The sequence below is a fragment of the Grammomys surdaster genome, unplaced genomic scaffold (genome assembly GCF_004785775.1).
Source record: "Grammomys surdaster isolate TR1022 unplaced genomic scaffold, NIH_TR_1.0 125178, whole genome shotgun sequence".
Lineage (NCBI taxonomy): Eukaryota > Metazoa > Chordata > Mammalia > Rodentia > Muridae > Grammomys > Grammomys surdaster.
The window spans coordinates 601,749-614,432 of record NW_021620070.1 but is presented as its reverse complement, the minus strand read 5'-3'; the positions used below and the strand labels follow the sequence as shown (position 1 = coordinate 614,432).

The 12,684-nt window shown below is 36.4% G+C and overlaps 1 protein-coding gene across 1 annotated transcript in view; it reads right to left on the bottom strand.

The window, feature by feature from the left end:
• Positions 1-12,684, bottom strand: part of LOC114637101 (coagulation factor VIII) — a 99,572-nt gene that overhangs the window by 74,715 nt on the left and 12,173 nt on the right. The window contains exons 2-6 of the mRNA XM_028785254.1: positions 9,155-9,223; positions 4,912-5,028; positions 4,160-4,381; positions 2,666-2,918; positions 1,566-1,737 (exon numbers count right to left, since the gene is read on the bottom strand). Coding sequence (XP_028641087.1) covers positions 1,566-1,737; positions 2,666-2,918; positions 4,160-4,381; positions 4,912-5,028; positions 9,155-9,223 — 833 coding nt within the window. The remainder of the gene's footprint in view (positions 1-1,565; positions 1,738-2,665; positions 2,919-4,159; positions 4,382-4,911; positions 5,029-9,154; positions 9,224-12,684) is intronic.

Below are 12,684 nucleotides of genomic sequence, written 5' to 3'. Positions count from 1 at the left end.
TTTCTCCACAGGACAGGAGCAGACCGACTCTGTGTCTGCTCCAGTCCCAGGGACCAGGCAGGGGCCGACTCTTTTTTTTTTTAACAAAGAATTTTTAACTGAGGAAACATGAATGGCCAAGAAGCACCTAAAGAAATGTTCAGTGTCCTTAGTCATCAGGGAAATGCAAATCATAACAACACTTGAGATTCCACCTCACACCAGTCAGAATGGATTAGATCAAAAACTCAGGTGATAGTAGAGGCTGGAGAGGGTGTGGAGAAAGAGGAACACTCCTCCATTGTTGGTGGGACTGCAAGCTGATACAACCACTCTGGGAATCAGTCTGGCAGTTCCTCAGAAAATTGGACATAGCATTACCTGAGGATCCAGCTATACCACTCCTAGGCATATACCCAGAAGATGTTCCAACATATAACAAGGACATATGTTCTACTATGTTCATAGCAGCCTTATTTATGATAGCCAGAAGCTGGAAAGAACCCAGATGCCCTTCAACAGAGAAATGGATACAAAAAAAAGTGGTACATTTACACAATGGAGTATTACTCAGCTATTAAAAACAATGAATTCATGAAATTCTTAGGAAAATGGATGGAACTAGAAAATGTCATCCTGAGTGAGGTAACCCAATCACAAAAGAACACACATGGTATTCACTCACTGATAATTGGATATTAGCCCAGAAGCTTGCAATATCCAAGATGCAACTCACAGACCACATGAACCTCATGAAGAAGGAAGACCAAAGTGTGAGTGATTTGGTCCTTCTTAGAAGCAGTAACAAAATACTCATTGGAGCAAATATAGAGACAAAGTGTGGGGCAGAAACTGAAGGAGGGGCTGTCCAGAGCCTGTGCAGTTACCAAAGTTTGATGCTGATGTGGATGTCAGGAAGTGCATGCTGACACGAGCCTGATATAGCTGTCTCCTTAGAGGTCTGCCAGAGTCTGACATATTCAGAGGCAGATGCTCACAGCTAACTATTGAACTGATCATGGGGTTCCCAATGGAAGAGTTAGAGAGAGGACTGAAGGAGCTCAAGGGGTTTGTGGCCCCATGAGGAGAGCAACAATACCAACCAACCAGAACCCCCAGGGTCTAAACCACCAGCCTGGGAGCACATAGGGAGGGACCCATGGCTCCAGCTGTATATGTAGGGGAGGATGGCCTTGTTGGGCATAGGTAGGAGAGGAGATCCTTGGTTCTATGAAGGCTGGATGCCTAGTGTGGGGGAATTAGAGTGTGGGTGGTGGGAGTTGAGGGGGGCAGGTAGGGGCACATCCTCATAGAAACAGGACAAGGGTGTCTAGGATAGGGGGTTCCTGGGGAGGGGTGAAATTGGGTAAGGGGATAACATCTGAAATATAAATAAAATAGCCAATAAAAAAAGAAAGAAAAGGAGAAAAAACCCAACAACAAATGGCTTTAAGCCACCATGTGAATGTTAGGAGCTAAACCCAGTTTCTCTGCAAGAATAACAAGTGTTCTTAACCACTGACCTGTCTCTCCAGCAAAGATACTTTCTTATTTCTGAAACAATCTCATTGTTCCCCTTTACTTACCAACAGTGTATCTCCAACTTCTCCATAAAGTAAAGGTCCCAAGAGTCCTGATTCATGCTGGATGGTTTCACGAGTCTTAAAGGTTTCATCTGTGTATGCTATAAATCTGACTTTTTTATATTTCCTACCAATCCGATGAGGACCATTGCTCAGATACTGGCTTTTATAACTTCTGTATGAGAGGCAAAAAGATTAGGGGCAAGGTCAGAAACTTTTAGATAATCAAAAACACACTTCTAATATTATTTACTCAAAACAAAGATCAAGAAATGTATAAGTAGTCTCAGCCTTACCTATGCTAGTATCTCATGTTCTATTAATTGCCACAGAATGAACAAGTGTTAAAGGCTTAGTCACAAGGGTATGGAGCTAGTAAGACGTGGTAGAATCTTTAAAAGTTGGATCCTATGCAGTGTTTGGGAGATCAGGTCCTTCACCTTGCCTGGACAGCAGAGTAGAGGCGATCCTGGTGGTGTGGGTGCAGGTGAGTAGGCGCTGAGGGCATGAGAGTTTGAGAACTGGTCTTGTCCCTCATCTGCTGTGTGTTGTGGCATGGGCAAGACAGAGATGCTATCATTGTGTTGCCTCTCACTGCCTGTGGCTGTGTGTGTGTGTGTGTGTGTGTGTGTGTGTAGATATTTGCTAAACTACTGAAATAAATGTGAAACCTTGAAAAAAAGAGAAAGAGTTGAAGCCTAGTGGAAAGAACGTAGGTCATTTGGGGCATGCCATTGAAGAGATATTGGGTATGATATTGGAATCTTACACCCCTTTTATCTCACTTTGTTTCTTGTATGGAATAGGTCCCTTCCATTTTGCATATTACTGTGAATTTTTGTGCTGTGCCAAGCTCAAAGCAGTAGTTAAGCAACCACAGACTGAAAATTCCAAATCCAAAAGTCAAAATAAAACTTTCCCATTTACAAATTGACACTTATTTAGGTATTTTAGCATAGTAGTAGAATGGCAGATACTACAACATCCTTACCATTTGATCCCATGACATATTAGCTTTTAAATATGCTTTAAGGAATCACTGGCTTAAACAAGATGAATGTGAGTATAAGGCAGAGTAATACCAAGAGTCCAACGGTGTTTACCCATTATCCAAGGTGAGAACTGAAGGAGCATAATCCCAGTCTTCCTCCTCAGCAGAAATATAATGTATCCAAGTTTTAGGGTACTTTTTAGCAACCGAGCGAATTTGGATAAAAGGAGAGCTGTCATAATCCAATGTGAACATGTCCATTTCTGAATCAAGATCATCATAATCTTCCATTTCTTCATTATTTTTCTTTTGCCATTGGGGTTCCTCAGGGCAGCTATCTACTTTGACATAAGCTTCCATGCCATCTGTAGTCAGACAAACCAAACAATGTTCTTAACTTTCTTGGGTTAAGTGTTATGAATTGTCCTTTATTATTATGATTTAAATAATTTCTCTTAAGTGTCTCTCATTCAAATAAGTACTAGTTTTGTTACTCTCCTATACGAATTATAGTACTTGTTGGTTTCTGGATTTGCCATTTTATTGAACTATAATCTATATACATTTGAACCGTCTCGAAAATTCATTAATATAACAATATACATGAATATTCATAGGCATTTCTACTTCGAAATTTATTAATATAACACATTGGAACATATATGAGTATTTCTCTTCAGAACCGTTTATTTCATCTCTATCTCATGGATGGACTAATTCTGTTACTTCAAGAATGGCTTGTTATTTCAGAAAGAGATTATTTCTCTATGTTCTCCCTCTCTCTTCATCTTTCTCTTTTGTTTGTCTGCCATGTGTATCATTTTCCTGTACTATAACACAGAAAGAAAGCTCCTATCAAATGACAAAATCTTAATATTGGATTTCCTAGGCTCTCGAACTGTGTGAGACAATAATTTTCTATTTGTTACAAATTACCCTATTTCTGATATTCTACTCTGTCAATATAACAGACTAAGGCAGCCTTAAATGGACATAACGAAGAAAAAGTTATTAGGTTGATCCAAGACAAAAAATTAAGAGTTAATGCACAAGAAGGAGAATTGAAGTAAAAGGATTATTCAATATGAATTTTCATAGCTACTACCTACCAAGTCATGTGACCAGGAATTGACACTGTAGGCACAATTGTCCCAAATTTGTTTACACAGGTTCTTAACTCCTTTGCAAAACCTCCATCAGGTAATCCTCAAAAACTTCATATGATACCTCATTTCCCTAGATTTCTGATAGAATCATCTCTTTACCTCTTCTCACAGTACTGAAGCCTAGTTAATGGGATCAGGCTATGAAACCACTAACTGCCTGTGCTTCATCTTTCCTTCTTATTCATTCCTAAACTACATCTCCTTCTGTCATAGACATTTAACCAAAAACCCATAATACTATTGTGCTAATAATAAAGTTCTTCTATATTCAAGGTAAAAATTGTTACATTTGAAGATTTCAGTTGAAGTTTAATATAATTGTAACTGTACAATGCTATTTCTGCAACACATTGTATTGTTGTACACTGCCCAGGAAATGTCATTAAAATTATGATGGAATCTTTTATACTACTTATTTTTAAGAACCAAAATAGTAGTACCATGTTTATGGGAAGAGATATGACAAAATAGCAGGAAGCGCCCAAGATCTATCAAGAGTGTTTGAGCAGTAAGGAAAGTAATTGGTGATATCTCCAAGGAAGCTTGACGATGGTTCCTCACAAAAAATGTATGACCTTCAAGAAATATTGAGTGTATTTCAGGAGTGGTGCCCATTCCAATCACGTGCCAATAGACTGATTTCCTGTGGCATCCAATCAGACCTGTAAAATGGGAATAAGACAGCTATGGAAAATAATTAGGGATCATAAAATTAAAAGTACTTGCTAGAATAGGCTGGATGAAATAACCCTATAAATTTTACTGTTACTTTAACTTATAAACAGTTACCACAGAAGTTAGGGTACTACCAAACCAACAGCTCTTGTCAAAGCAACAAATAACTAACATACTGCTAAATGACATAAATATGTTTCTTTAATTTACTCTTTAAGTTTTGCTGTAGTATATATTCAGTTGCTAAGGCATTCCATGGCTGATAACATTTTTTAATATTTACTAAAGCTCTAAATTATAGCTTGAAAATAATCTTTCATTTAGATCCCTGTTAAAGATATCGCTGTATTATTGTTAGTCTAATTCTTCTTCTTTTCTATATGAACAAAACAAACAAACAAACAAACAAACCAGAGGGCAGAATTCATTGGATGTAGAAGTCTCTGGAAGCTGCAGAAAAGACTTACAGTTTTGAAGTCCCAAAACCCTGAGAATTGTTGGACAGTCGTGAACATACCTGGCAGAGACCTGTTTACATAGCCATTGACTGTATGCATTTTAGGCCAGGCTCCAGCAGATGCAGAATCCATAGACTGTGTATAAGAATTGTTAGTTTCTGAGTGCCAGCTCTTCCCTGGTAAGAAAAAGTCAGATGAGCTGTTTCATGAGTTATATTCCCCCTTTCCTTCTTTCTTTTCCTCATTTTTTTGACACTGAATTTTTGTCAGCAAAGTAAACACAAATTCAGAGTCACTGAGGAAAAAAATTACATTTTTTTCCAAACCAACTAACACTCCTTGTATTTGTTGATAATGATAGAGGAATAATGGCAAATGATAACTAGGAGAAGGGAAAAAAAACTAGTTACTTTAAGCTACAAGAATTTCATTTTGTAAGTTAGATGATAGATTTAAAAGGGGTTGTCAGTTCTTGTCCTGTCATAAGTTGCTTTATCCTATTTTTGTAGCATGGAAACCCCAGGAAGTTGAAGGCTTCCAAAACTACTCTCCAAAACTAACAAAAGCTGAAAATTACTCAGGAAATTTTTAAAAAAACAGTATGAAAAACAAAAAAGAGAAAGACTTGTCAGGATCAAGACGACATGGCCTCAAATAAGAAGATAACAGTGTAATGGTCCCAAGAAACAAGCTGGAGTGCCATTCTAATATCCAATAAAATATACTTTCAACCAAAAGTTATCAAACGAGTTGGGTAAGGACACTTCATAATCAAAGGAAAAATCCACCAAGAGGAAGTCTCAACTCTGAACATCTATGCCTCAAATGCAAGGGTACCCACATTCATAAACGAAAGGTTACTAAAGCTCAAAGTACACATTGAAGCTTACACAATAATAGTGGGAAACTTCAACACCCCATTCTCATCAATGGACAGGTCATTGAAATAGAAACTCAACAGAGACACAGTGAAACTAATAGAAGTTATGAACCAAATGGATTTAGCATTTGGTTATAGATACTGATACAGAACATTTCTCCTCAAAACAAGAGAATATACTTCTCAGCACCTCATGGAACCTTCTCCAAAATTGACTATATAACTGGTTATAAAACAAGCCTCTACAGACACAGGAAGATAGAAATAATCCCATGCATTCTATCATATTACCATGGACTAAGTAAGGCTAGTCTTTAATAACAACAAAAACAACAGAAAGCTCAAATACTCATGGAAACTAAACAACTTTCTGCTCAATGATAACTTGGTCAGGGAAGAAATGAAGAAAGAAATCAAATAGTTTATAGAATTCAATGAAAATGAAGATATACCCAAACTTATGGTATATAATGAAAGCAGTGTTAAGAGGAAAATTCATAGCACTAGGTGCCTTTATAAAGAAATTGGAGCGATCCCATACAAGCAATTTAATAGCACACCTGAAAGCTCTAGAACAGAAAGAAGCAAACACACCCAAGATAGGATAGTCAAACTCAGGGCTGAAATGAAGCAGTTAGAAACAAAGAGAACAATACAAACAATCAACAAAATTAAGAGTGGAGTCTCTGAAAAAAATCAACAAGTTATGTAAATCTGTAGCCAAAATAACTAAAGGGCACAGAGAGAGTATCCAAATTAATAAAATTAGAAACAAAAAGGGAGACATAACAACAGAAACTGAGGAAATTAAAAAAAAATATCAGAACCTACTACAAAAGCCTATACTCTACAAAACTAGAAAACCTAGATGAAATGGATGATTTTCTAGACAGATACCATGTACCAAAGCTAAATCAAGATCAGGTAAACTAAACAATCCATAACCACTAAGGAAATAGAAATAGTCATCAAAAATTTCCCAATCAAAAAAAAAAAAAAGCCCAGGGCCAGATGGTTTTAGTGCAGAATTCTACCAGATCTTCAAAGAAGAGCTAGCACTAATACTCCTCAAACTATTCCACAAAATAGCAACAGAAGGAACACTACCTAATTCATTCTATGAAACACAGTTACTCTGATATCTTAGTCACACAAAGAAAGAGAACTTCAGACCAATCTCACTTATGAACATCAATGCAAAAATACTCAATAAAATTCTCATAAATTGAATTTGAGAACACATGAAATCCATCATTCAACACAATCAAGTATGCTTCATCCTAGGGATGCAGGGATGGTTCAATATAAGTAAATCCATCAACTTAATACTCTATATAAACAAACTCAAAGAAAAAAGCTACATGATCATTCATTAGATGTTGAAAAAGCCTTTGACAAAATACAGTACCCCTTCATGTTAAAAGTCTTGCAATTCATGGTACATAGCTATACATAATAAAAGCAATATATAACAAGCCAACAGTCAACATCAAATTAAATGGAGAAGAACTAGAAGCAATCCCACTAAAATCTGGAACAAGACAGGTTGCCACTCTCTATCTATTAAATATAGTACTTGAAGTTCTAGATAGAAGTATTAGACAACAAATGGAGATCAAGGGGATACAAATTGGAAAGGAAGAAGTCAAAGTATAACTATTTGCAGCTAATACGATAGTATATACAAGCAACCCCCCAAATTCTACCAGAGCATTCCTACATCTGATAAACAACTTTAGCAAAGTGGTAGGATATAAAATTAACTCAAACAAATCAGTAGTCTTCCTTTTCACAAATGATAATCAGGCTGAAAAAGAATTTAGGGAAACAACACCCTTCACAATAGCTACACATTGTATAAAATATCTTTGTGTAACTCTTACCCAGCAAGTGAAAGACCTGTACAACAAGAACTTCAAATCCCTGATAAAAGAAATCAAAGAAGATCTCAGAAGATGGAAAGATCTCCCATGCTCATGGATTGGCAGGATTAACATACTGAAAATGGCCATGTTACCAAAAGCAACCTACAGATTCAATGCAATTCCCATCAAAATTCCAACACAATTCTTCACAGACATGGAAAGAGTAATCTCAAATTCCTATGGAAAAACAAAAAACCCAGGATAGTCAAATCAATTCTCAACAACAAAAAAACATCTGGGAGAATCACCATCCCTGACCTCAAGCTGTACTACAGACCAATAATGATAAAAACTGCATGGTATTGGTACAGAAACAGACAGGTCGATCAATGGAATAGAATCAAGTCCCAGAAGTAAAACCACACACCTATATACACTTGATCTCTGACAAAGAAGCCAAAACCATACATTGGAAAAAAGAAAACATCTTTAATAAATGGTGCTGGTCTAACTGTGGGTCTGTAGGAGAATGAAAGTAGATCCATATTTATCACCCTACATAAAGCTCAAGTCCAAATGGATCAGTACCTCAAAAGATACATTGAATCTAATAGAAGAGAATGTGGGAAAGAACCTTGAATGAATTGGGACAGGAGACAACTTCTTTTCTGAAAAGAACACCAATGACTTAGGTGCTAAAATTAACAATTGGTAAATGGGACCTTGTGAAACTGAAAAGCTCCTGTAAGGCAAAATATACCATCAACAGATAAATTCACGATGTCTTTGATTTTAATATCTGAATAGCATTCCATTTTGTAGATGTACTATATTTTCTTTATCCATTCTTTGGTTGAGGGATATCTAGATTGTTTTCAGTTTCTGTCTATTACAAATAAAGCTGCTATGAACATAGATGAGCAAGTGTCTTTGTGGGATGGTGGAGCATCTCTTGGGTATATGCCCAGGAGTGGCATAGCTGAGTCTTGGGTAGAACTATTCCCAGTTTTATGAGAAACTGCCAAATTGATTTCCAATGTGATTGTACAAGTTTGTACTCCAACCAGCAATGAAAAAGTGTTCCCCTTGTTCTACATCCTTGCCAGCATGTACTACCTCTTAAGTTTTTGGTCTTACCAGTTCTAATTGGTGCAAGGTGGATTCTTAGGGTTGTTCTGACTTGCATTTCCTGGATGACTAAGGACTTTGAACATTTCTTTAAGTGTTTCTCAGCTCTTTGAGATTCTTCTGTTGAGAAATTTCTGTTTAGTTTTGTGCCCCATTTTAAAAATTGGGTTATTTGGATTGTTGGTGTCTAACTTCTTGAGTTCTTTATAAATTTTGGATATTAGCTTAGGTTGCATTTTTGTCTTAGAGTCATTCCTGTCCCCTACTTACTTCTCTCCTGAATAGTAATATAATTGTGGTCTTCCTATAATCAACATTATTTTTTCTGAATATAAGCAGCCTATATTCTCCAATACTAGATAAACCTATTTGTTACATATTTGATATCTTTTAGGAAATCAAATGTTTAATTTATTGAAACTCTCTGACCTTCATCAAATACAGCAAAAAGTAGTACAAATTGGTACAACATCTGTGTTCTTTCTTTGGACAGACTGCCTGAAAGAGAAGAGAAAGCATTTATTGTCAATTTAAAATGCCCTTGTAGAAAATTGCAACAAGAAGGAAACATTTCTTCACAAACCAGTTGAGCATTAAAAAATGAAATACTTTGCCTAATGTTAACTTTGTTCTTTGGTATAAGGTCCTTTAAATTGGTATTTCTAAAACTATTGGTGGTAAATGGTTACTTACATAAGTTTCCAATTTCTCCTAGAAATTTATTTTTCGTAAAATAAAAAAAACTGAATTGCTGGAAAATGGAATTTAAAATAAAAAATACAAGCCAAAATAAAACACACAAATGGATAGGTGGATAGATAGATTTTTACAGGACAAAATAACAAAAATAGTAAATATTGTCAATGAAATGTGTATATAGATAATTAATTTAGGGATCTTCTATTACCCTTGTAACTTTTTACGTATATAATTGCAATGGAGCAAACATTATATGTGAAGAAAACAAACAACTAAACTCACATTTTGAAAATTTATTAATATAGTTTTAAAATTGTGTTTATATGTTCTTGTATGTGTGCACATTTCTATGTGAGAACAGATGAATTGCTGTGCCCAGCTTTTCCTCCCATTCTCCTAGCAGTATATTTCATAAAGCAAAAGTTATTTATCTTGACATAGCCCATTTATACATTCACATTTTTCAACTTGTTGAAAGTTTCATACATATGTGTAATCAATGTTAGTCATTTTTACCCACAATTCTCCTATTCTCATCCTCTGTCTGCTACTGAAACCTTTCTTTGTAAGAAGTCCCCCTCCTACTTTCATGTTTTCTTCTTTGGTGTGACTTTTCATGGCTTTTTGGAGTCAGATTTACACCTTTCTCCTATCTCCAGTAATAAAAACTTTCTGTTGTATTTCATAAAAGTTTTAAAGTATTACATTTTACATTTTAAGGCTGTAACCTGGATCCACATGGGGAAAAGCTACCAGAGGTGAGCTATGTCTCTCTTTTGGCCTACCTGTCAACCTTCCTGAGGAGGCCTTCAAGGTCCCAAGAAAATCCAGGCTAGATTCCTCCTCCACCAATCCCTGGCCTGCCAGGTCTACCTGGGTCACAACCAACAGAGGTAAGATGCTCAATGTCCCCTGACCTCCATATTCTTGCCCATGGTCTTGCTTGCCTTCCTGCAGAGGTTTGTGGGGGGCCCCAGGAATATTCGGATCCACTTGAGACACAGCCAGCAGAGGTGAGCAGCTTGCTATTCTCTGAGATCCATTTTCAGACCCAAGGCACTGCGCCTGCCTCCCTGAGGAGACCTGCTGACATAAGGAATATTCATCTAATACTAGGAACAAACAGATGGCTAAAGGACAGCATAAGAACACAATCAACAAGGGCCAGGGCTATATGGCACCACCAGAGATCATCTATCCTTCTACAGCATGCCCTGAATATCCTAACATACCTGAATCATAAGAAAATGACCTTAAAACTAATCTTATGAAGATGCTAGAGGACTTTAAAGGGGAAATATAAATCCCTTACAGAAATACAGTAAAGTATAATGAAATGAGTAGAGGCCCTTAATGAATAAATATAATGATATAGAGGAAAATACAATCAAACAGGTATAACATTTGAAATGTAAGGAAATAGAATAACCAATAAAAAATTTAAAAATACCAAGAATATTAAGCCTATATTGGCAAAGCATTTTCCCAGTGAGTTTTACTACTGTCTCCCACTAACAGAAGCACATTAACGCAGTCCTGGCTTCTATAGCAACAGAGACATAAAGACAGTATTTCAGCAAATATCATGTCATTGAGGATAAGTTTAGAACCTACATTTTTAGGGTGACCTAACCTTTTGGTCAAGCTAAAATTGGCTGATGCTGATGTTAGTACCAGCAGCAAAACAATGCAAGGAAGTCTGTCCACTAGCTGACACTGGAGCTTTGAGTGAATCAAACATGCCAAGACCGAAACTTACTATCACAGCCTTTGCCTGTCCTCTAGGTCATTTTATCTGTGTTCCCCAGCCAGGTTGAAAATTAGTACCAACAGAAGCTCTGCTGCATGTGTGGAGCTTTGCACATGGCAGCTGATGCTGCTTGCATTAACAGAAGGAAACATTGTGATTCTAGGTGCATCTCATCACTGTATACAAAAATCTTGTGAGAAAAGAAAAGGTTACTCCTTTTATTCTTTGACTGTGTGTGTAATCAAGATTGCTTTATTTCTGAATTTGAAAGGAAGCCCTGGTCCACCTCTCCTGTTCAAAGAAGTTTAAATGGGAAGGAGCTATTTACTGAGAACTTTTCATTTTCCCTTGCAAACAAACAACTAAAGATTATCCCCAAATTACAAGTCCAGTACCAGGGAGAGAAAGTATTCAGGTACCTCCTAGAGAATCCGAAATACCATGATGCTTTTTTTTCTATTTTATAAGTTTTAGCCAAATGATGTGTATTTGCTAATAGCATTCTCAGGTCAAGTATGCATTTTTGTTTGTTTCCAATTTTCAAACGACTTTCTCTTTTCCCAAAATGTAATAACTGCATATTCTTATTAAAGATACATTCACAAAAAAACCCATAAACATTCAAACAGGTGAAGGACATGAATAAAACTGTTCAAAACCTGAAAATGGAAATAGAAGCAATAAAGAAAAGACAATCTGAGGTAATCCTGGAGATGAAAAACCTAGGAAAGAGAATGAGAACTATAGACAGAAGCAGTACCAACAGAATACAAGAGGCGGAAGATAGAATCTCAGGCATAGAAGATATATTAGAAGAAATTAATATATCAGTCAAAGAAAATGCTAAAACTAAATGTTGCTAATACAAAAATCCAGGAAATGTAGGACACTATGAAAAGACCAAAACTAGGAATAATAGGAATATAATAGGATGAAGATTGCCAGCTACAAGGTTCAGGAAATATTTTCTACAAAATCATAGAAGAAAATTTCCACAACCTAAAGAAAGATATGCCTATATACATATAAGAAGCTTACAGAAAACACCAAATAGATTGTACCACATAACAATCAAAACACTAAATGTATAGAACAAAGAAAGAATATTAAAAGCTACAAGGGAAAAGGGTGAAGTAACATATAAAGGTAGACCTCTCAGAATTATACCTGACTTCTCAACAGAGACTCTAAAGCCCAGAAGGGCCTGGGCAGATGTCTAGATGTCTTGCAGACTATAAGTGATCAGAGATGCCAGTCCAGGCTATTATACCTGCAAAACGTTCAGTCACCATAGATGGAGAAAATCACATATTCTATGACAAAACCAAATTTAAAAAACGTCTATCCAAAAATCCAGCCCTACAGAAGATACTACAGGAAAACTAAACCAAATGAGGCTGACTACACCCAAGAAAATACACAAAATAAATAACACTAGCCAGCAAACCAAAGGAAGGAAATCTCTCTCTCTCTCTCTCTCTCTCTCTCTCTCTCTCTCTCTCTCTCTCTC